We start from the raw sequence: 26,510 nt of genomic DNA, 5'->3' as shown, positions 1-26,510 counted from the left end.
TGGGGGGAGGGGGAGGGGCGAGTGGAGAAGGTTCGTTGGGCCAAAGATGGTGGAGGTGTGAGTGAAAGGTGAGTGAGAATGTTGAAAAGTTTAAATGACGGTTTGAAAGATTTTGAATGCGGATAGAGAAGAAGAAGAAGAAGAAGGAGACGTTTCTTAATTTTTCATTAAAATCATCACTTTTCGACCGCTTATATCTCCAGAACGGCTTGACCGATTTAAAATTTTTTTGTCTCAAATTACTCGTGGTGATGCTTTCAGGGCATATAACGTTTAATTCAAAATTTTTTATATTTTAGTAGTTACGCACCTCCCAAAAATGGATTTTGGTGGTTCGGGATAAGAGACTTGTTGCGTCTCTTAGTTTTTGAACATGGCTGGAGACACTACCGCGTCTCCTGATATTAATGAAATATTCCTAATATTATAAACATTTTTTGTATTATTATATATATCACGAAAATCACTCAAACCGCAAACAATGAAATAAATTAAATCCTAAATAGTAAGAATCACATGAGAAAGAATGTAAAGAGCACATTTCGTTTATAAAGTGAGTTCCCAAAATTGAGCTCCAAAGGTGAAAATAAAAAAAATTTCATTGAGATAGTACAATTTTATTTAAAAATTTATTCAGAAACTTCTAAATCTAGAATTTTTGAGACAATTATAATTTTGTGAATACACGATATAGAATATTCTCCGAATATGTAACGAGTACTGTATAATATGTATGTACAAACGGAATATTTAATGATTATTTAACAAATATTGCCTTTACATTCTGAACTTATTTTGGGATATTCTAAAATGGACTTGGAATATTATTTTGAAATTTTAGAAATATTTTACGAATATCCCTATAGAGTTTTACAATCGGCTCAGTGTTGGCCCATTACTACAGTTGAGGTCTCGATTCAAATACTGACACAGTATATAGCTAAGTATTGGATGATAATTTGGGTCCAGTACTAGTAAATAGTACTGACCAGTACTAGTAAATAGTACTGACCCAATCATTTTAGTCAATTGTTTTTCAGTGATGGCTTAATATTGGTTGATAGAATTTTAGTTGACAGTCGTAGTGTTGACTAATCGTTGATTTTGTCGTAACTACTAGCGATCATATATAGGATTTTAGAAACATTTAGTGTTAGTTAGGAAGGGTTAAAAAAATATCCGTTGGTTTTTATCGCTTTTGCTTATATTACATATACGTTTGTTGTTATGTTTCCTTCGATATCACTGTTTGATTGTCCGTATTTGCATTCAGAAATTACAAGACATATTTCCTTTCCAGACGGATAAACAAGGTACAATCAATCAACGCAACCTGCAGAGTCCGATCAGAAAGGCCCTGTCCACCAAGCAAGTACAGAACACTGTCCGGTGCTTGCAATAATGTGAGACATCCTGCCTGGGGTGCCAGAGGCTCTCCGTTCCTCAAATTATTGCCATCAGAGTATTCAGATGGTAAGAAAATGCATAACACTGTATATCGTTAGCACTTTGTTTTGCAGGGTTGGCAAGTAACGCGTTATTTGTAACGTCGTTACCGTTACAAGTTACTTTTTTCGGTAACGAATGGATAACGGCGTTATATTTTCTTCTGAGTAACGTTTTTGGTAACACAGTTACATTTGTGAGGTAATGGTAACGATTTCACTAGTTACTTTTATCGTTACTTTATGTAAGTTAGGTCCTTTGCTTTATTGTAGCTTTCTGCTGCTTGCATGTGTTTGTAGTTTGCGATACGAGTACATATTTCGTATCATGTAATGACGATTTTGCAAGACGCAATATTCTGCATTATTTAATTTGTGAGTAATGATTTTGTAAATAATTTATTTGAGAATTTATATGTATACATACATTTCAGTTTTTGATCTTTATTCTTCTACTAGAAGATAGATTCTCTGTTATATTTTTTTTATATTTACTGCAAAAATCTGCATATAATATCGTATAAGTATAAAAAAAGTAACGAAAAAAATAACGATTCGTTATATTTCTTAGTAGAGGAACGGTAACGAGTTACTTTTGCAAATTAGTAACGAGTAACGGTAACGAATTACTTTTTAAGAAAAAGAACGGTAACGGTAACTAGTTATTTTTATGAGGTAACGTTGCCAACCCTGTTGTTTTGCATAAAATATTAAATCAGTCATTTTAACAAATAAGTAAAATGTATTGATATCAACCTACTGAAAAATATTCTATATTCATTTGCTGTGTACTGATTAATTAATTTCATTAGTTTTAATCAGTCAATTATTTATTAGATTTTTATAAGAGCGACATTAATGTTGTGTAATATTGTGAATAATAAGTTGCATTTGAATATCGTAATATTTTTATTCCGAATATTTAAAGTAACTTTTATTTTGTATGTCTTACATCTTCCATAGTCTCTATTTTTTATTCATAAACTATCAAGATTAAATTTCAGTTTATACAAACGATTATGTAGCCAACTAATTATTAAGAACTTGGCTTATAATACTGTTTATATAATACTGTTTTAATACCATATATTCGTCGTGATTATAAACTTGAAAATTGAGAATAAAAAACGAAAATTAATAATAAAATATAAATTAAAAATAAAATATTCAACATGTCTCTTTATTTGGATGATAAATTAATATTTATGGAAACAAAGACCTGTTTTATTATTGTAATACAATTTCCTTTTGCAACTGATTCAGTATCGAGAATGGAAAGTGAAAATTGGAACGCGCTTTTTATAGTGATTCTTATATCAATGCATCAAGAATCGATTCTTTTTACTCTTGAAGAATCTATTGTCAAACGATTCTTTAATTTCTCAATTCTTTCGGAATTGATCCAATTTTTCACAGAATCGTACCGATTTAATTTTTCCAAATCATTATTTCAAAAGAGAGGCGCATGATTCGATACGGAGCGATTGGATGCTGCCAATCACTGCGCCATGAACTTTAGACTTTCTAAGTTCCCTAAAAATGACTTGAATCGACGTTAATATGTAAATAATTCTTGCACAAGAAAAGTTCATATCAAAATATATACGATCAAAGCGTACAATATAAAATTAAGAATCTTTGTATATAATTTTGTTAATTATTTCATTTTAACCTTATTTACAAGTTTTTCACTAAAAAACACAATTGTAAATTCAAATTTAAAAGAATGGATTGATTCCCTCTTCCTTTTCCTCTTCTCCCTCGCACTCTCTCATTCTTCTCTTATCTCCTCCCTTCTCTTTCTCTCTTTCTCTCTCTAGTGCCTAATTTCTTCACCTCTAGATAATCTTTATCCAGAAGATATCTCCCAGAATATAATGGAGATATCTTCTGAATAAAGCTATCCATAACTTATCTGCAAGTGAAGAAATTAGCCACAAGAAATTACCTGGTTGCTAAGAAAAAGAATCGAAAAAATCGATTCTTTGGAATCCTTTTTTTTCCAATTCATACACGATTAAGAATCAAATCTAAAAGAATAAATTCGAAATTCAATACTTTTTTTTTAAGAATCGGCATCACTAGCGTGTTACAAATTTTGTAAGCAGATCTAATAAAACGATTTTGTGATTGGCGATTCGCTAATCCGCTTACGCACCAACCGCTCCATGGGACATTATAAGGACAAAATTGTCGCATACGTAAAACGGTGGATCATCATAATTGCTCGGATCCTTCGATACGTGAATACGCGCGTACGGCGCGCGTCAGGACGAACGAATGAGACGAGCCCAACCGCGGAAACACATCATAGAAACCAATGCACAGTCAAAGTCGGCAACACTTTCAAAAATATACAATAACGAGCATCCGATCCGAAACGCTTCCGTCACGGTCGAATGGTTCTTCGGAATTCTCCGCCGTCAGCTCTGTGGCACCGACTTGTTCCGACGAACCTGCGGGGTAGGGTGTTCTCTGCCTCGGCCGGGCGTTCTCGGCCGCCGGACAACTGCCGTAATCGACTCCAACTTCCACCGATTTCCTGTATCCCGCATTTTCCTTCCCGATAATCGACATACGAAAAGGGGTAGGGCGCTCTTTGCCTTCGTCGTGCGTTCCCGGCCATCGATTATCGAATCCGCTTTCCTATTCCGATCGGTTTCACAATTACGCGACGCGCAGTGAAAATTCTGGTTGCTGGCGTATACTCGCGTTCCATCGTGCTGTCAATCGCCGCCCCGCACGGCCCGCGCCGGCAGTACCGCGAATCAGCGACTAGTCGAAAAACTAGCGACAGTCAGTAGCACCGCTTCGCCGTATGCACCGATATATTTTCATGTACATACCGCCGAACACCGATCGGTCCGATAGCTACTGACACCTCGCGAAACGTCTGTAAACAATATTTCGCAATAGTTCGTAACATGGTGGAAATATACATACGTATATTTCCACCATGGCTTGCAAGACCCGTTTCATGTACTTTTGTTTCCCGCGCGTCATATATTCTTCTTGCATTATATTTCTTTTATTTTATTCTTTTTTTTTTGTATGTTATTCTTTTTATATGTGTCAATCAATAAATCGTGTTCGTCCTGTTCGAATTACACTTCTCAACAAAATTAAAGGATCACTTGTTCCACCCTGCAGAAATAGGCAAACTTTGAGATAGAATAACTTCGTCAAAAATCATCGTATCGAGATGTTTAAAAAAGCATTTTAACCTTTAGACTGCCGGGATTTGAAATATTAAACCGTCCTTTAAAAGTGGCCAAATTTGTGTCTTGTATCATGTATCAACTATATACAAAATTTATATCATAGGCCGAGCCGATGTATCGGCTTCCCGGCAGGATATAAGGTAAAAAAAAAATTTTGGATCATGAAATTTTTAAATAAGTATTAATAAGGGTTTTTAGGGGCGCTGAATTTGATGGTAATTACCCAGAGCTAAGAACGTGGACGTAGAGAGTATTTATGTAGCTCCTTTTTTCTTTTCTCCTTTTTTATTTTTCTATTTAAAAAAAATTTTTTTTTATTTATTTTTTCATGTGGTTGTCTGGATGTATGAATCTAAGCTTTAGCATATTTGGTAACATACACATATGTTTCTTATAGAAAAAAACTTATTTTCCTCAGAGCCGATATATCGGCTTTCCGGCAGCCTTAAGATTAAAGCTTGAAATCCTTACTTTTCAGACCTCCATTTTACTTCAACGTTGAATAACTCGGTGAAAAAAAATCGTACAGAGCTCAACAAAAAAGCAAATTGAAGGTAAAGATTCACTCTTTCGAAAGCTGTAAATCGTATTTGTGCACAATTTTTACTTGGCTCCGTGGAACTTGGCAAATTTTGTAAAAAATTTTTAGGTTTGACACATTTTTATTTATGATTGTGCAACTTCACGAAATATCAGTAAGACCGTTTTTTTAAGTACAGGTCTGAAAATTAGAGATTTCAAGTCTTAAAATGCTTTTTTAAACATCTTGATACGATGATTTTTGACGAAGTTATTCTATCTCAAAATTTGCCTATTTTTGCAGGGTGGAACAAGTTATCCTTTAATTTTGTTGAGATGTGTACATTTTATTTTATTTTATATTGTCTTCCGCATCACCGACGCGAAAACTCCTCCTGCCGAACTTTTTTCTGCGATCCGCACATACAACGAGCTAGACCGCGCAAAATCAGGTTGTTACAAGTGTCTCGAATTAATATCTTGGATGCGGTATTATTCATTTAGTAAGAATAGAACAATAATGTAATAAACCTGTAATTATCAATTCTTTTAGTGTGAAAATACAAATATAATTTTAATTAATGTATTCATAAATAAATAATTATATCATTTAATAGTAGCATTATTATTAAACAACACCAGTATTATTCAATTAATAGGAATAGAACAATAAGATACTAAATTTGGGTACATATTAAGAAAAGGGAAGCCTCTGATGACCTTGACCTTGACATATGTTGTTAAGGTCGTGATCCTGAGTGACCTCCATCAAATTTTAGGTGGCGGTCGCTGTCCGTTAAAAAGTTATGAACAACAAAAATTTGAAAATGTCTTTTTCTAGTATGATAAAACAGAAATTTCCTGCTTTAAAGTATATTTTACAATTTTATACACGAAGCGAGAGCTACTTCACATCAAAAAATGATTAATCACTCATGCAATATTTCTGCGTATACCACGCCCAATCACGGAGCATACGACTGTCCACATAAACGCTCTACCCCCTTTTCTCGTCGAGTCATTGGTAAGGATCAGTATCTGAATTCGGTCGGAGCTCGGAGCTGGACGGAATGAGAGACGGTAGTAACAATGTAGTATTTTTATACTGATTGTTGCTCCCGCTCGTATTATTCCGTCTTACTTAAGTTGAACTCGCCAATCAACAATTCCTTGCGGAGGAAGCGTCGATCGGCAATCTTCGGTGGAGCTCGGTCGTATTGGCGGGTGCTACTATCGGCGGAACTGGAATTACGTTTGGCTTATGGCGAATTCGGTATATATGCACTGACTCTGCTCTGGTGCTGCCCTGATATGGTGCGAATTCAAAACCACTTTGGTGCTATGCCAAACTGCACTATTAAACGTCAGTACAACATTTCTTGAACTCGTTCAGTTGATCCGAATATAAATTCAGCACTACACTGGGTCAGTTTACATTTGTCGAATAAGATAATTTGAATGTGCACTGATACACTGCGTACAAGTCGAATGTACGGCACTGAAAAAGTTCGTACTCAGTGCGCACTAGTGCAGTCTGCCGAATTCGCTATTAGTTTAAAAATATATGCGGGCGCACCGCGCCCTCATCGCCGCATTAGCAAGAACCAAAACAAACTTGGAAAGAAAAGGGTACTAGGAGTCAAGCGCAGATAACTTCACGAAACGCTGATATATATCAAGCAAATCTATTTATAATATTACAACAATTGTGCTTACAATGAGTGCTTGTGCAGTGAAAGGGTGCAAAAATAGTTACCGAAAAGATGCATAGTTATCGAAGGATGAAAAATAGCTACCACAATTTACTTCATTTTTAACCATTTAGATTTGCCGCGTAATGATGACGTAAGCTGGCTGCAATTCTCATTGGTCGTCTGGAACTATCATGCGCGTGAGCATACCCTTGTCTTTATACCGTGGTTAACATTAGAATTAAGAACATCCGAATTAAGAACACGGCAGAATTTTGCGAACTATTGAAAATTACAATAATACTCATACATCCAATATTCCATCGTGGTTCACAGTACCTTTTGTTCACAGTACCTATTTTAACTGAAAAATTCAAACATTTTAATAAGAACAACATGAGAGTTTCGTTCTTTAGCACTAACAAATTGCGAAAATATATTAAAGTATACAAAAACCCATTGATTCCAATTTGTACAACTAACATAACTTTATAAAATTTATTTTATAAAATTAATTGCAACGATTGTGACGCAACATATATAGAACAAACAAGAAGACAATTGAAAACACGTATTGCAGAACATCGTAATCATATACGTTGAAACACGTCTTCCAAATCGGTGATAACTGACCAAATCGGTCATAGACTGCAACAGGGACATGATTTTGATTGGGGTAACATTCACATTCTAGACGAAGAACTTTGTTATAGAAAACGTCTTGTGTTAGAAATGCTTAATATTAAAAAGCAGAAAAACGGTCTTAATCTTCAGACAAATACAGAAGGATTACAGTAGCATATATTCCGATCATAAACAAGATTTGACTTTGCACAAAAGTTCTCATTTTAATATTGTACCGACAACCGTGAAAGTTAGACGTGTATATACTCATTATGACACTCGGCAATCTTAATTTTTAATATTTTAATTTTAATCGTTGATTGTGTGTTATGTAACCACTTCTTTTGACTTTGATTACGTTTGCGAGATGTTGATCGTTCGACGATTTGTTTGATATTAATATGTTATGGACAATTTGGTGAGTTTTTAACAGCTTGACATGTGTTATGTATTGTTTTAAAACCTTATTTTTTAATAAAAATAGAAAAAAAATCTTTTTCTCCTGTCAAAACATGGTGAAACTCTGTTTCAATCGGTCTTTCAATCGTTTGCTGAATAAGGATGATTTTATCTTGTCCAGAATGTTTATCGCATCGTTTTTCTTCAAAATAGCATTTTTAATGTATATTAGTTTTGCGGTTTAGAATATAATATGTGGTTTAAAATATGATAACAATTTGTGTTATACAATTGTTGAATATCTGAGGAGAGCTGAATCCTATAGCTAGAAACAGGTAATGTTAATTCGTCAAATGTTAAAGTAAATCATTGTATTTTATTATTTTATTTGAATCCTTTGATAGATTATTTCTCTTATTTTGACTCTTACCAGTTCTTTTGTATTGTCATTTTTATATTAAGAGTTCTTGTGTTAAAATATTATTTTTAATTATTTCTCATTGTTCCATATAATCTTTTTATTTACATATTTTTTAATTATACACACACAATTTTTTTCTCATTAATAAATTGTTTGAACTAATTTTTGTTGTATACAAGTATAATTAAACATAAATTGATATGAGCATACAGCCACAACGTAAAATGTCATATGCAAAGTTATATATTTAGAAAAGAAGACAAAGGTAAACGTTTCGATCAAGTTATGACCATCATAAAAAATGTTTCTGAAAAATTTAATTCCATAGCACAAAAGTTTAAATTTAATATCACATAAACCTATAAATTCATTAAAATTCCTAATAGATATATGATAAAATAATATTATTAAATAATATGATTAGATTATTGATATTATAACCTTCAAGAGAACTATTACATATATTTAAAAATAATATAATTCTCTCAAAAAATAAAAGAAAAATAAATAAAGTAGAGACATGGAAGAAAAGGTAAAAATAAAATTATAAGAATCACAAAGTTGCTAAATTCTTATTCCTCACTAGGCATCTCGAGACCGCGTCAATTGATGGGTACTCACAGTCTACCAGCGTCAAGCGATGTCATCTCCCATGTTCTGACATCCTTTCCGAGGGTAGCGAGTCATGAGGGTTTGACTAGTCTCTCTGGTGTCTGGTCGGAATTAGTGCTGCAGGATATTGCTGCTATAGTGCGCCCCACAGGTCCTGAAAATAAATGCTGCTCCGATACGCAGCAGCATCCGGAATGCTATGAGATGCGCGACGAAAAATTCGGTTGCAGACGTTACTGGCGATCGGTGCCAAGTTTAACGGTGCATGATTGCCAGTTCGAAACGAGAGAACAGATGAACGGTGTCTCGGCATATTTAGACGGTTCCGGTATCTACGGCGCTACCGACGACAAGCTGCATCTGCTCAGGACTTATGAAGATGGTAAGGTCAATCTTACCGCTTGCGAGTTGTGCGACCAAACCGATTGGAATACGCTTAGTCTGTTGCATCGAGTCTTCTTGCGCGAGCATAATCGCGTGGCGGAGAAATTGGCGGATACGAATGTGCATTGGGACGACGCAAAGCTGTTCTTGGAAGCACGCCGCATTGTTGTCGCGCAGCTTCAACACGTCACTCTCAACGAATACATACCGGCGATATTGCGAGAAGCCGCACAAGTCGATCACGAACTGAGACCACTTGCAAATGGTTTCTACGCGGGTTATTCTTCGTTGAACAAAGCGGGCACGTATAATGCTGTAGCACTAGCAGCTTTGCGCGCTCTTGTTTGGATGCGTGCGGATAAAATAGGAGATATAGAGAGTCACATTATCACTTCTGCGAATGGCATTGGAGTCGCAGCTGCGCCAGACGCGGCCGCCTGGTCCATGCACGATGCACGAGATCACGGAATGCCCGGATACATCAAGTATCTGACTGATTGTAGTTTAAGCGAAGATGTTAAGGTAAATTGAGACTGCAGACACAAATTCTATTATTATTATTATCATCATCCTTTTCTTTATAAAGGAATGGTAGTAGCGTAATTTTTTATTTTTAGAGTATTACTATATTATTTCTATTGTTATTTTTCAATTCTATAATCCGCAATAATGCAATAATGATATAAAGAGAAAGTGCAATATTCAAATTACGCTCTTACGCAAAATAAAATGAGATAGTCTGTGTGTGCAGAAATAGTGTAAAATATATCATAAACACGTAATAAATCAGTAATAAACATACTTTTAGATATACACACGCGCGCGCACACACACACGTACACATAGTACATAACATTTTTGATCTCCCTAAAATAACTAAATATTTATAAATATGATCGATTTCCATATACATAATTAGAAAACATGAAACCAAAAATGGCGAACAAAGGCTAGCATAAAACATAAAAAGTGATACTTTCATTATAATGTATCACTTTTCATGCTTTACACTAGCCTTTATTTGTCATTTTTTTAAAATAAAGGTATTATAACCATGACATAGATAGTTAAATTTTGAAACAGTTATTAATAAAAGCATGAGAGAGAGAACACTTAAAATAATATATTAAATAATATATATATATGTATATAAAACACAATTTTATAACTTAATAATAATCTAAATATAATTACATATAGATACATGTCTTTAGAATTTGTTTTTGTCTTTAGAATCTCTAATCAATCATCTCTATATACACAATCACAATAATTATTTCAATTTGTTTTAATAGATCGAAAACTTCACGGATCTAACAAGAGTAATGCGATCTGAGTATGTACAGCTGCTAAGTACGATTTACGCAAATGTAGAAGACGTGGATCTTCTCGTGGGTGGTATTTTGGAGACTCCAGCCACGGGTGTTGCTGTTGGTCCAACATTCGAGTGTCTTCTTAAGAAGCAGTTCGTGACAATGAGAAATTCCGACCGTTTCTGGTACGAGAACGACATCCCACCATCAGGACTGACGGTGACGCAGTTGGTCGAGATCAGGAAGGTGTCTCTCGCCAGTATTCTGTGCGCCAACACCAATATTTGGAGAATTCAACCACGAGTGTTCATCCGACAGGACCAATACTTGAATAGCAGGATTACTTGCGAACAGTATGAATCCTTGAATGTCGCGGCATGGACCGAGGAACCACTGCTGCCGCTTCATATGCAGTACTCGGTAAATATGAGCACGGGTGAGTCGACGCAGCTTCTGGACGAGATCAGTCCTGAAGTGCTTGCTGCTGCGGTAAAGAGAGCGGAAGAAGAGTTAATTGAGCGAAAGCAGTTGGAGTATAATGCTTGGCTAGAGCAGAGAGTTGCCGATCCTAAATCGGCCGCCGGTACCGCAGCTAGCTTCTCGAAAGCTAACAAGGATGCCCTATTGCTCGCCAATTCGTCCATCATGTACGAATTAGCTACAAACGAAATTCTAAATGGCGTACACGGTCTCCGACGTAGGAGACGCCAAATTTTCGAGAACACAGACAATGTTTTGGGTTTCCCCAACTCGAATGAATTCTCCGATTTGCTACAGAATGTCGATATTTCCAGCTTCTTGAATCATCATCACAAGTCGACGCATCATGAGGAGGTCGAATGTCCCGTAGACAATTCCCCGTGCGATCCAACTACGCCTTACCGAACACTATCGGGTCACTGCAACAATCTACGTAATCCCAATCTTGGCAAGTCGTTAACAACCTTCGCACGTCTGTTGCCACCTGCTTATGAGGACGGTGTTTCCAAACCGAGGATTACTTCCCTCACCGGCGCACCGTTGCCAAATCCACGAATAGTCTCCACCGTAATCCATCCTGACATATCGAATTTGCACAACCGCTATACGCTAATGGTGATGCAGTTTGCCCAATTTCTGGATCACGACTTGACGATGACTCCCATACACAAAGGCTTTCAAGAATCGATTCCTAGTTGTCGATCGTGCGACTCGCCACGCACTGTTCATCCCGAATGCAATCCGTTCCCCGTGCCGCCGGGTGATCACTTTTATCCCACTGTGAACGTCTCGTCAGGCTCACGTATGTGCTTCCCGTCGATGAGATCATTACCGGGCCAGCAGCATTTGGGTCCGCGCGAACAAGTGAATCAGAATACCGGTTTCTTGGATGCGTCGGTAGTCTATGGGGAAAATTCCTGCATCTGTAACATCCTGCGCGGTTTCAACGGTCGCATGAACATCACAACGAATCCAAGACGCGGCAGGGATTTACTGCCACAGTCAGCGACGCATCCAGAGTGCAAGGCGCGATCAAAATTATGCTTTATCGGTGGTGATAGCCGCGCTTCGGAACAACCGGCGCTGGCAGTTATGCACACCATGTGGATACGCGAACACAATCGTGTAATGGAAGGCTTACGGCAGGTAAAATCTTCTCTTTCTATTTAAATATATAGATTAAAAAAAACTCTCTTTCTCCTGTATTATTATATACTATATATTCCACAACCCTATAAACATACACCATTCCTAATAGTAGAATGTTATACATACATGAATATTAATTATTTATTATCCTTTTTATTATAATATTCATATATATAATAACATACTAGGAAAATTGAGATCTGCGAAATCTTGTAGGAGTTACAGGGATATAGTATGTATATTTTGTTTGAATTTACCTCAATATCTGTCAATAGACTACAAACATCTCAAACAAAATTAATCAAGTAAAAAAAAATGTATATATAGGATGTCCGTTCATAAATATCCGAGCAAATAACTCACAACTGATTGAAATTACAAGAAAGTTTAATAAGAGATACGACTCCGAGTCAGCTACAAAATACACGTAAAAATTTTTTTACTCGTGACTTTTGAGTTATATAGGGTGTCCTATTTTAATCGATGGATCCAAATATCTCCTAAAATACGCCAGCTATAAAAAAATGTTTCAAATAAAAATGGAATGGTGTCGAGGGGGACACATTTTAGTCATATTGTTTTTTTTCTAAGTGGAGGCGCTAAAAAGATATGAAGGTCACCTCCACTTTTTTAAATGGAATTATGTAATTTTTTTTAGATAACGTGATTCCTCTAACTATTTTGCATAAAAGTATTAAGGTAGAGATACCAAAAAACCAATAATTTTCGAGATATTTTACACTTTATTTTGGTACATTTTGACACACAATGTTAAATAACTCGTAAACTGTTGACTTTTTGATTATCGTACCTTAATACTTTTGTGAACAGAATAATGAGATAAATCAAATGGTGTAAAGAAAACACATAGTTGCTTTAAAAATAATATGTATGCAAAATGGATAATTTTTTAAATACGCAACTATGTGTTTTCTTTACACCATTTGATTTATCTCATTATTCTGTTCACAAAAGTATTAAGGTACGATAATCAAAAAGTCAACAGTTTACGAGTTATTTAACATTGTGTGTCAAAATGTACCAAAATAAAGTGTAAAATATCTCGAAAATTATTGGTTTTTTGGTATCTCTACCTTAATACTTTTATATGCAAAATAGTTAGAGGAATCATGTTATCTAAAAAAAATTACATAATTCCATTTAAAAAAGTGGAGGTGACCTTTATATCTTTTTAGCGCCTCCACTTAGAAAAAAAACAATGTGACTAAAACGTGTCCCCCTCGACACCATTCCATTTTTATTTGAAACATTTTTTTATATCTGGCGTATTTTAGGAGATATTTGGATCCATTGATTAAAATGGGACACCCTGTATAGGTAATATAGTTTTTTTAAAATAGATTTCTATAATTTGTTTGCATATTTGTATAGTAGGGAGCATTTGCAATCAAAATCATATCTAATAAAAAATTACTACTATGCGTCGTTTATGAGATAATCGATATCTCAAGTATCGAATCTTAAGAAGTTGATTTTTCATATCACAATTTGAAAAATAAGGTTCAAACTAATATTTTGAAGTCGGTTATGTTAAACAGGATCACTGACCTTCAATTTGTCCTCAAAAACGCGACTACTTGTTTTGTAAATAAAGTACCTGCAAAAATTAAAGCATTATCTTTCACACCTTCGAAAAATGGATAAACTTTAAATGAGTGTAACTTCTACAAAAATAGTTAAAATAAGACTTAAAAAAAAAAGCATTTTGTAGTTCGAAATCTTTACTGTCCAAATCTGTAAATAAAATAATGATTCCGTTGATTTCTACGAAACTACATGATTATAAGAGGAAGAACCGCAAAATCTCAAATTTTTTGTAAACTTTGCATAGTTTCATGCCGTGAATAAAAAGTCGGGCACAAATTCAATTCACAACTCTTGAAAGCGTGAATCTTTATCTTTAATTTGCCTTTTTTTTTTACCTCTGTACGATTTTTTTTTACCAAGTTATTCAATATTGAAGTAAACATGATCCCTTTGACTTTGACTGCTCATAAAACACGAACGGAATGATGTACAGCATTTTTTTAAAATGCGTACTCCTTAGAGGAATACATTTAAAGTACTCCGTAGCGCGTAGTGTGTGAAGATTGGAAAAGATCACCTGGCAAGCGTTCTTATATTTTCTTAATACGTCTTTGTTGTATGAAAAAATGGATATTTGTATTGTGCATTTTGTATTTCAACGGAGTACACGAAAATATTTTGCATTTTATATTTTATGGAAGTATGTAAAAGTATTTTATATTTTGTATTTCAGTATTAATAATGAAAGATTGAAAGTATTTTGTATTTTAAATACTAAGATTGTGTGTGTGAGCGCGCGCGCGTGTGTATGTGTGTGTGTGTGTGTGTGTGACGATTAATGTTATTATTTAAATTATAAAATAAAACTTTCAACCTTTCAATTTTGAATATAAAATACGTAATATTTTCATGTATACCGCTGAAATTGTATAAAATATAAAATCTACTTTTATTGCGTAAACTATGTTTTAAATAAAAGTATTTTAAATACATTCCCAGCCCTGCCTATAAACGTACATTTGTTCTCAAAAATATGCTACGTTGGCTTCCATCCAAATTAGATGATTTGATAGTTTTGGTGAAACTGTCTGACCAATATAATTTCAATTTTATATGATCAATTGCTATTCCGCTCACAAAGCCTGCATCGGAACTGATAATTTTCATGTCGGTGCCCATCATGTCTGTTCGACATATTTTGCTAAATGGTATATCTAGTTGCCACGTTATTTGAGCCCAGAATAGCCATCTACAACACAAGCAATTTTGAATTTTATTCTTAAACATACTCTAACGACGTCATTAATGTCAAAATTTGTAAGTAGAATAAAAAATACCTATTAATCGAGTCAACTGCAATGGATTCTACTTTTGCTTTATCTTCTATCTCGACTAGCGCTAAATCTGCGTGTGAGGGACTACTTCAAATTAATTCCGCGCTCTAAGCAGTAAGCACTTTTAATTTATCTGTCACCGAAAAGTAGATCAGAAGTATGATTGTTGTTTCATATGTACTTTTTAAAACACTGCTTTACATTACAAACATTTTTTGTAATGTATGTAAAAACGTTTTGAATTCCTGTTAGATTTGTTAGATCTTTGCGTATTTCTTTGTCATTTTAATGACATTATTTCTAGAATAATCTTCATGAATTTTTGTACAACAATGTCGCGACAATATAAAATAGTTTATTGAATATGATGCATTGTCACACTGTTACGAGATCACAGTAAAAAAAAAATCCGACTGTGCAATCTCCACGTGGCACGTTTCGGGTAACGCTAATGCCAGCGCAGCGGTGTGATCGCATGCTGCGATATAAGATTAAATTCAGTACAGCAAATGCCGTCTTGTCCAAAATAGTAACTTCGATCAAAAAAGTACTACTAGTGTCACTGTTAGTACGAGTAGTAATCAGTAGTAACACTGCTCGTGACTTGTAGTATAGAAGTGCAGTATTAAATTTACTACTAGTGGCACTAATAGTATCACTACTGGGAGTAGTGCAATCTACAGTAATCGCATTCTCGCACTTGCGGAAATTATTTTAATACAAATTTGAATTAAAAAATCGGTTTTAATCAATTATTTTAATCATTTCGTATTTTTAATCAAAATTTTTTTATATCTTATTTTTTTTTTTTTTTTGCGAATTTACTTCTGCATATTGCACTAATAGTGACACTAGTAGTACTTTTTTACGAGGGGAGCATGAAGGACATTAGTATAAAAATGTTTTGTATGAGTCTCGTTGAAAGCAGTAGCTCAAGAATAAAATTACATTAATTATCATAGGGTTTCTCTCTCTTTTTTACCAAAATAGATCAGTTGAATAGAAACAGATAATTGTCTCAGTTTTCAACTTCACCTTTCATTTAAGTTTTTAAATAAAAAGCTTATTTGTGTCTAAAAATTGATAAAAACATCTTAAAGAGAACCTTTGAACTCATTTTTGTTTTTTGAAAAATTCTGTACGTCACTTCGTTTGTGTTTTATGAGTAGTCAAAGTCAAAGGGACCATTTCTACTTCAATGTTAAATAAAAAAATGTTGGTAAAAAAAATCGTATAGAGATAAAAAAAAGCAAATTAAAGGTAAAGAATCACGCTTTTAAGAGATGTGAATTGAATTTGTGCCCAACTTCTCATTCACGGCATAAAATTGTGCAAAGTTTACAAAAAATTTTGAGATTTTGCGGATCTTCTTTTATAATCATGTAATTTCGTAGAAATCAACGGAATCATTATTTTATTTACAGATTTGGACAGTAAAGATTTCGAACTACAAAATGCTTTTTTTAAAGTTTTATTTTAACTATTTTTGTAGAAGTTACACTCGTTTAAAGTTTATCCATTTTTCGAAGGTGTGACAAGTGATGCTTTAATTTCTGCGGAGTGTATTTATATAGTATAGAGCAGTGTTGGGCATCAATCAATTGAATCTTCAATCAATTAATCAATTGATTGAATATTTAATTGTAGTGTTTCAATTGCAAATAATTGATTAATTGCAGGTCACAATTAAACGATCAATCGCATTTTACAATTAAAGTTAATTGCAACTAAAGCACAATTAACATTGTACAATTAACATTTACAACCAGTTCATAATTTAAAGAAGTTAAATAATATTACAAATGTATATCTCACATCTCCACCAACTTCGACCCTTTCACCCCGCCCCTCCCCCCTTCCCCACCATCCCTGTTTTTCGCCGTATTTCATTTTCTTTCGGTATATAATATTTTTAAAATATTTTTTTATATATCTGTACTCTAAAAAGTAAGTGATCAGGAGACGCGGTAGTATCTCCAATCATGTTCAAAAAATTTATAAAACATGTAGTGAGAAGGCTCGTCAAGTTTTTTTTTTCAAACTAATAATAAAGAGAGAAAGGATTTATGAGCAATGTTTTAATTTACGCGGGTGAAAATATGCATTCTTATCATAATTTTTCCAGATTTAGTATTTTCAGATTATTAAAATTGCGTTTCAAGACCGCCGAATGTTCGGTGCGCAAATTTGGGGGGATTACGTATATTAGTTAATTATTAATAGGACATTGTTCTTACTTTGGGTAAATATTGCAAAGAATATTACTACGTCGACCCGCCATTAGAGGTCTATCGATATTCGTAAATTCTCGCAAGTGCTGAGATACGCGTATATCTCTTTATAAAGATATCTTTTATATATAAAATCTCGATTTAACAACTTACACAGGTGTCTAAGGTAGGCTTCCATTACAATGCCTTACTGATGAGTTCAGTAGTGGAACTACTCCGGGACGAAACACCAAAAAATAACGTAATATTCTTCGCAATATATTAAAATAAAATTAAATGTTTTAATGAATTTGTTTGCTCGTAAACCCTTTCTTTCTTTATTATTAGTTTGGAAAAAAAATTTACAAAAGATAACAAGTCTCTTATCCCGAGCCACTAAAGTCCATTTTTGGGGGTGCATAACTTCTAAAATATTATGCATGCAAAAATCTAATTTTAGAATATTATTTTATATCTACTTATCAGTACTTGTCAATTGCTCTAGCAGTATTTATAAACGTATTAATTTTTATTTTATTAATATAATTATTAATTTGAAAATATGTTTACATAATTTAGAAAAAAGTAACAATGATTCATACAATACCTCTTTTTTCTCATTATCAGATGAAATACCGAATGAAGCCAGCGTACTTGAGCTATGTTCCAAATGTATAGTTTACGTTACGTGCACTATACATAGATTTTCAATATTCAAAATATTAACAGAACAATTTGCAATACATACTATAAAAATCAATTGTTAATTGTACCCACAATTAAATAATGATTACAATTAATTAATTGTTAATTGTAAGAGGACAATTAACAATTAATTAATTGTAATCATACAAACTCACAATTACAATTAACTTATTTAATTTTCAATTGCAATTAAAAATGTAATTTTAATTGTTAATTATTAATTGTCAAAACAATTTAATTGTGCCCAACACTGGTATAGAATATGAAATTCAGTGCAGTATTTGTTAGTCAGTCAGTCAGTCGTCTTTTCAATGAATAAATATTGAGCAATTTATAGATTAATAAATGTTCTATAACAAAATATTATTTATTTTTTTCTTCAACCTCTCTTTGACCTTTCAAACCATATTCAAAATTACCTAGAAATTTATTGCTTTAATGCTTAAGATGCTTAACTTCAAAACAATGCATAGTAACAAGTTTTTACTATATATGATTTTGATTATAAATGCTCTCTACTATACAAATATACAAAAAAATTTAGATATTTATTGAAAAAAATTATGTTAACCTATATAACTCGAAAAAACCATAAAGAAAAAAAAATTTTTTACGTGCATTTTATATTAGGTGTACAAATTAATTCTCGGTTTTTTTTTTACCAAATTTGATATTTATTTATAAAAACATGAATACAAACTCAATCTTCAAAGTAATTTCTCCTCGCTATCTATACATTTTTTCCATCTCTCAAGCAATTGCCGGATTCCAGATCGGAAAAATGATGGTGGCTTATTTGAATTAATGAATTAATCGAGGCTTTTTTCGACTTCTTAAACTGACTTGAATCTAGAATCAGTTAGGTGATGTTGTGGGGCTCAAAATAGATAATAATTCGAAAGGGCTAAGTCTGGAAAATACGCCGCATAAGGGAGAATTTCCCAGCCCAATCGGAGATGGTTTCCAGAGTGTTTTTTACTGTATGAGGCCGAGCGTTATCCTGCAGCAGTATCACTTTCCATCTTCCACTACCAATAAGAATAAGTGGCCTTTTTTCTTTAAGAGCGTCATTTACACAAATCATTTGTTGTTGACAGAGCTCAGCAGTCACGGTCTGACCTTGTCGGAGCAACTCATAATGAATCACACCCTTCTGATCCCTCCAAATGCATAGCAACATCTTTTTCCATGGATGTTCGGTTTTATGATGCTCGTTGACAGCTTATTTGGATGAACTCATGATTTTCGCCTCTTAGGATTCTCGTACAATATCCACTTTTCATCACAAGTAACAATTTTGTTCAAAAAATTCTTTTTCTTGAACCTAGAAAGCAAAGGAGAGCGCAGTATCGTGGCATCTGCTTTTGTTTTCCGAAGTAAGCTCATGAAGGATCCATCGAGATTCCTTCCTAGCTGTTTTAGGTGATAGGAAACGTCTTGCTGGGTTACTCCAAGCATATTTGCAAGTTCTAATTACGTTTGGCAAGTATTCTTGTTCAAAATGTCCTCCAACTCTACGTCTTCCACTTCTTTTGGTTGACCAGAGTGTTCACAATCCTCAAGGTCAAAATTTCCTTCTCGAAACTGTTGGGACCATTTTTTACATGTACTGTACGATACAGTATTCTTGCCCAAAGCCGAACAAATCATTTCTTTTGCCTCAGCCGCGTTTTTTTAAGTTGAAACACGAAAAGAAGGCAGTGCCTCAAATAACTTCTTTTCGAACGACATTGTGTTTACTGCTGATTTTTCAAGTTATGTTCACAAGAAGATCAAGTACCTCATTTTAAAGCTAAAGATGGCATTTCAAAATGACAATAGAGAGGGGGGAGTTCAAATTTAAACGGTTCTGAAGTCGCTGAAAGGTGGAGGCCGAGAATTAATTTATACATCTAATAGTTGACTCGGAGGCGTACAAATTTCTCTTATTAAACTTCAACCAGTTGCGAGATATTTGCTTGGACATTTATGGACGAATACCCTGTATACGCAATTGTCAATTTATAGGTACATTAAAATATATAAACTTCTTGAATAGGTAAATACTCATTGGGACGGCGAGAAACTGTTCCAGGAAACACGACGCATCATTAGCGCAATGCTGCAACATATAACGTATAACGAGTTTCTGCCGCGAATTCTTGGCTGGAACGCCGTTAGCTTGTACGGTCTTAAGTTATTGCCCCAAGGCTACTACAAGGAATATTCGCCCACCTGCAATCCCAGCGTACTCAACGAGTTTGCTGCCGCAGCTTTCCGGATTGGACATTCTTTATTGCGGCCGCATTTGCCGCGCATGGATCGCAATTATCAGAATATCGATCCTCCTATCTTGCTGCGCGACGGATTTTTTAATCCGGATATGCTCTATCAGGAGAATATGATCGACGAGATGATACGTGGTCTAGTGACCACGCCAATGGAGACGTTAGATCAATTCATCACCGGTGAAGTGACCAATCATTTATTCGAGCAACACGGTATTCCGCATTCCGGCGTGGATTTGATAGCCTTAAATGTTCATCGAGCCCGCGATCACGGATTGCCATCATACAATCATTACAGAGCGCTCTGTAATTTAAAGAAGGCCACCACATTTGATGATTTGTCGAGAGAAATGGCGCCGGAAGTGATAGCTCGTATGAAACGTATATATGCCTCCGTGGATGACATCGATCTCTTCCCGGGCGGTATGAGCGAACGACCACTTCAAGGTGGTTTGGTTGGACCCACCTTCGCTTGTATCATCGCCATTCAATTTAGACAGTCCAGAAAGTGTGATCGTTTCTGGTACGAAACCGATGATCCGAACATCCGCTTTACTGAGCACCAATTGGTAGAGGTTCGCAAGACTACTCTGTCCAAAGTGATGTGCGAGAACATGGACCACCAGACGGACATGCAAAGAGCGGCATTTGATCTACCCAGTAATTTCTTAAATCCACGCGTACCATGCAGCTCCATGCCCCATATGGACTTCTCTGCCTGGCGAGAAACCAGACATGGATGTCAAATCGGTGGAAGAAATGTCGCGATCGGAGAGTCTGGTTTCCCTACGCCTTGTACTAGCTGCGTTTGTACCATTGAAGGGGTAAGTATTTAATATTGTACACACACACACACACACACGCGCGCGCGATATAAGCCATCCAATGAGAAATCACAACAGAATCGACGTCAAATCAATATTAATTCGACGTCAAATCAACATCAGTTCGATATTGATTTTATTGACATTTCTCACTAGATAGGGTATTATGAGTCACAAAAATTTAAACAGTAAGAAATACATTAAAATGTAAGATTCTTTATTTTAATTTTTTTATACAATTAAGGAATAATGTATATTTAAAGATTCATTGAGCATTTTTCATAAATATTGATTTGTTTTTTAAATAAAAATCGAGAAAGAAATGACCCATGGTACCCCATGCTTGGGGTTGCTCGAGCGGCATTTTGACTGCGCGTGGTGAGGTGAGGGGAACAGCGGAAGGCGGAGTTTATTTATCTCCGAACAAGACTATTCGAAAATCGGTCGAAAGTTACATCTCCGCATCTCCGCGCGGGCGGTGAAGTGAGAGGGACAGCGGAAGACGGAGGTGATTCGAAAATCGGCCGAAAGTTACATACACTTTATGTATGTTCACTTTGTACTGGCATCTTTAATTAATAATATATCAGTTACTCTTCATGATAATATATTATTATTAGACAGCGGAAGACGCAGGTGATTCGAAAATCGGCCGAAAGTTACATACAATTTATGAATGTTTACTTTGTACTGGCACTTTTAATTAATAATATATCAGTTACTTTTCATGGTATATATCATTATTAGATAAAATGTTTCAAATTTTTGAGTATCCTTTTTTGAACATGGCTTGAACTTTTTTTTATTTTTATGATATGATTTTGTTCTTATTATCATTAGGTACACATTGAATAACTTCTATTGCACATAACGCCCTCTAAAGGTGCCATTCAAGCGAAATATTGCATAGTTGTACTCTACTCGGCAAGATCTTTCCAACGATTTTGTATCAATTCGCGATTAACACTTTGGCCACTTCTTTTGTTAGATAGTAAAGGAGGGATAATATATGTATGACGAAGAGAGGAGGAGGAAGAGGGGTTATTGTTTTTTGGAATTGGAATTACAATTGATTGCTTCCAGACGGGAAAGTGTTGGAGGACAAGGAATAATTAAGAATGTGGAGGAGAGGAGCAAGACATTGACCTCTGTTATGCGTGGTCTACGGGCAGTAGTAGTAGTGGATTAAGGAATAGGCGTAGAAATCAATAAATCATAGTCGAATGTGAGGAGGACAATTAATTATCATTAGTCGATTTCTACGCCTACTCCTTAATCCACTACTGCTACTGCCCATTGTAGACTACGCATTACACGTCACGCTTTACGCCGAAGTTATAACATCGATGTTATGAAACTGGCCAATCATAGCTATTTCTCTGAAGATGGAAGGACTGTGATTGGTCACTTTCATAAAGTCGATGTTATAACTTCAGCGTAAATCGAACCGTGCAAACGTAGTAATTATGGAAAACAGAGAAGGAGCATACAACTGGATATATCATAGGGCTCAGCAAAAATAAGTTTTATACTATTGAGCTTTAGAACAGGGCTCGGCAAGAAATGCAACTTTCGGCCGATTTTCGAATCGCCTCTGCCTTCCGCTGTCCCCCTCACCTCACCGTTCGCGCGCAGATCAAATGTCGCTCGAACGTCGTGCGGCATTTGGACCGTAAACCGTAAGCCGACCGCTTAATTCGTCTATATTAAAAAATTCATTTCTCGTTAACCATTGCCAATATTGCAAAGTGGTAGAGAACATTTCGAAACAGTTTAGTCCGCTCTATCTACACAAAAGCAATGGAAGAAATGTTATGTGACACCTTGTATATACATATGTATACTTCTTATTCAAAATGTGAATAAAATAAACTTTGTTTTTTTATTTTTGTCCATGTTTCTTCAATCTCCCCCATAAACTCCTGCTAAATATTACAAAGTATATTATAAACCAATTGCTACAGAAATGGATTATAATGACAAATCTCTATTTTCAGACGCAATGCGCCTCACTAAGGGTTACGGACTGCAATCAACTTCTACGAGAGGCTTCTCGAGAAGCGATTCTACGAGACGACGTATGCACTGCTCAATGTGGTTTCGTTTTGGCAGCTTCAGAGAGTAACTCAAGACTACAACAATTCACTATGCCTAACGGCCCAGGTTTCCCACCACACACGAATAATCTGAGAAGTTCACCGATGCCAGCCTCGTTCAACGGCTTCAAACTACCTGACCTCTCGCAATTTATTGGCTAAATTGAAAAAGTTGGGAAAACTTAAAATTCATAACTCTTTGTTCACTGATTATTGTATTGTACGCAGGAAACACGCACTGCCTTTACTTTGAGAGACTGTATGATAATAAACAAATGCGATCCCGATATTTCATAATCGATCGTACTCAAGCTCAATATCATAAAGAGAAACAAACACAGTCTGTCTAGTAAGAGCGTAGCAAAGCTTACCCATAGTCGAGTAAAGATATACTCTGAATTTTTATTTTCTCTGATAGGAGGTGTCACCTTTGTGCTGCATGCATTATAAGCAAAGTACCCATTGTTGCTTGAATTGTGTTAAAATAAATGATTTTCAAAATGAGTGCTGTCTACGCGTCTCGTTTCGAAGCAATGTTCTTGTGTTCTCATTCAAAAGGGCCAAAAATGTCCCAATCCGCTACGGCTAAATATATAGGAAAATCAAGGTCGTTCGTCCATAAATGAGTGCAACGTTATTTAGAGACAAAAACCGTGGACGATTTACCGGAACGTGGCACGACACGGATATATACCGACAAAGATGAAAAAACAGTCGTGCAGCTGTTTCAAAGCAATAGCACGTTGTCTCTGCGTCAAAGACAGGCAAAATTATAACGAAAAGACTTAATAATGTCGTGTGAAACCATACGATGTTATCTCCATGCTTATGACATAAGATGTCGTAGTACAATCCAAAAATCATTATTATCGGAAAAGCACATCAGCGCGCGACTAGCTTGAGCTCATGAAAATAAAGACCGCCACTGGAGTAATGTGATTTTTACAGACGAATCTTCTTTTTAGGCACATTGTGCTGGGGGTCTATTCTTGAAAAGAAACGTATACGAAAAATTAGGAAAATACTATAGTATACGTTACGTATACTATAGTATTTCCCTAGACTTTCGTATACGTTTCTTTTCAAGAATAGAGCCCCTGGTCTACTGCCACCAATAGACTAGTCCAACGAACTATTAAACACGCGGTAAAGGTGCATGTTTGGGGCTGCTTCTCAGAGCAAGGATTTGGTCGACTTTATCTCTTTATTGACATGAAATGTTGAGAAAATGTTAAAAATATACTAAAAAGCTTTGTTTTCGTCTGCCCAACGTAGGTTTATCAGTAAAGATAAAAATTAGTTACTCCAGGAGAATGACCCCAAATACCGAAGCGGGCTTTGCACGTCCTGGAAAAAGGGAAATGACATCGAGACATTCCACTGGCCTTCACAATCACCCGATGCGAATTCCATTGAAAATGTGTGGTCACTCATCAAAAGAAAGCTTTGTGGAAGACCGACATCAACTTCGAAGTGCTTAAAAAACTAAATTCGACGAATCTGGAGGTCTTTACCACGTGAATATGCGATTTTTTTAGTGGAAAGTATGCCTTGGAAGTGTCAGTCTATTGCAGACGCAGCTGGTGACTGGACTCCTTATTAATATAATTGCATTTTGGTCATAATCCTATTGAATACAATCAATATAAATTTAAGGCTAATAAGCCATTTTTCTTTGAGATAGGTCTGCCACGTTCTTACTAGACAGACTGTATAACGAGCAAACAGTGAGTATGGTTTGACTTTACGCGAGAAATACTTGACAGAAGATAAAAGAAAGAGTACCTGTTGGCGTGTAAATATAGATGATAAGGTGCAAGTATCTAATTCGCGGAAGAAGAACAAGATCGCGTCGTCGAAAAATAAAAGGGAGTAAGAAGACGTACGAATGTAACATGGGACTTCTTTAAAGAGATTTTCTAGCTTAATAGAGTAGAGGTGAGTCATGTGACTTTTCTTATTTTGATTACGAGAACATAAACTATAAAGGATGCAAAAATATCACTGCCATTTTCTAAAAAATAAATAACGAATAAAATTTAAGTAATAAAACTGTTACATGTTATTAAAAAATATTTTCTTTATATTATACATAAGAGAATAGTCTAAATCGGACCTGTTTGCAGTTATTGTTCTCTACAAGGCGTAAATAAAGTCAGATCATAAAACCAATGGTGCCGTTCGAAAGATCATTTAATTTCCTTCATTTTTACTTCATTTTAACGTATCTCTTATCCTGTGTCAAACTATAATGGAAAATGTAAAAATGCATTTTCCGTTCTGATTTGGAACTCATAGTTCAAAATCGGACCTCTCCTATTTTCATTAACTTTTAGATATAATTTTAATTAAATTTTCTTAGTATTGAGTAAAAACAAGCAATTTAAAATTCCAAAATGAAAATACAATTTATATTATTAGAATATGTTAGTATGGTATTATTCATCATAAACATATATTAATTATTAGAATTAAAATCAATAAAAAATTCCATCAATCTGACAAGGAGATGGCACGAATTGCGAAATATGATTTGGAATGTAACCTATAGTGGAATCAAATTAGACAGCCAACGAGCGTTATCTCGGAACCGGTTCAACCCACTCGGATTTCTCTGGATTTTTTTTTATAGGTCAAAAATTACAAATACTAAAACCTTTATAGGTTAGAAATTGCCGCTTTTTACAAGAAAATTTTAAAAAGTTGAAAAAAACAAATTTTACGATAAGTGTATTTTTTACACGCTATTTTAGATTGTAATATTTGTAAACTATAAATAAGTTTTCACGAGAAGTTTAGAAGTAAAAAAATATCATTGTATTTCAAAATATAAATTACATATAAGGTTCTTTAAACATTTTCCTCGTTTTCTAATTCATTCTCTTCCAATGTAATAGGCGCGCAGTTGGTGCAGTTTTGGCCGTTACAATGAAAGCACGCTTCGGTGCAAAATAATCCTGTTTTTCTGCAGCCACAGTTTCCGGCGCATCCTGATTTGCATTTACAAAAAATAATTTTCAATAAATCCTGAGGAGCTGGTTCTTGATTCATCGGAATCGCTAGACCAACTTGAAGAGATGATAGAAAACTACGAGGACGTACCGCGGACATGATGGAATGACATATAACACTACATTTGATTTTGTATGCACTTTCATTAACCCTTTTCTTCTTTTTATCTTTCATGATAACTTCTTGTACAAAGTACGACAAAGTTTGGGGTATGGCTGCATCTACATCGTGAAATAATGTATCACTTGCAGAGTAA

General features: G+C 34.9%; 1 protein-coding gene across 1 annotated transcript in view; it reads left to right on the top strand.

The window, feature by feature from the left end:
• The window catches only part of LOC108780533 (uncharacterized), a 38,779-nt gene extending 15,306 nt beyond the window's left edge, over positions 1-23,473 (top strand). The window contains exons 3-7 of the mRNA XM_018548288.1: positions 1,301-1,473; positions 8,907-9,838; positions 10,612-12,255; positions 20,094-21,146; positions 23,144-23,473. Coding sequence (XP_018403790.1) covers positions 1,301-1,473; positions 8,907-9,838; positions 10,612-12,255; positions 20,094-21,146; positions 23,144-23,404 — 4,063 coding nt within the window. The 3' untranslated portion in view covers positions 23,405-23,473. The remainder of the gene's footprint in view (positions 1-1,300; positions 1,474-8,906; positions 9,839-10,611; positions 12,256-20,093; positions 21,147-23,143) is intronic.
• The last annotated feature ends 3,037 nt before the right edge of the window (positions 23,474-26,510 follow it).

The sequence above is a fragment of the Cyphomyrmex costatus genome, unplaced genomic scaffold, assembly GCF_001594065.2.
Source record: "Cyphomyrmex costatus isolate MS0001 unplaced genomic scaffold, Ccosl1.0 scaffold71, whole genome shotgun sequence".
In the NCBI taxonomy this organism is placed as follows: Eukaryota; Metazoa; Arthropoda; class Insecta; order Hymenoptera; family Formicidae; genus Cyphomyrmex; species Cyphomyrmex costatus.
The sequence above is the reverse complement of the archived record's forward strand: the minus strand, read 5'-3'. Positions and strand labels throughout refer to the sequence as shown.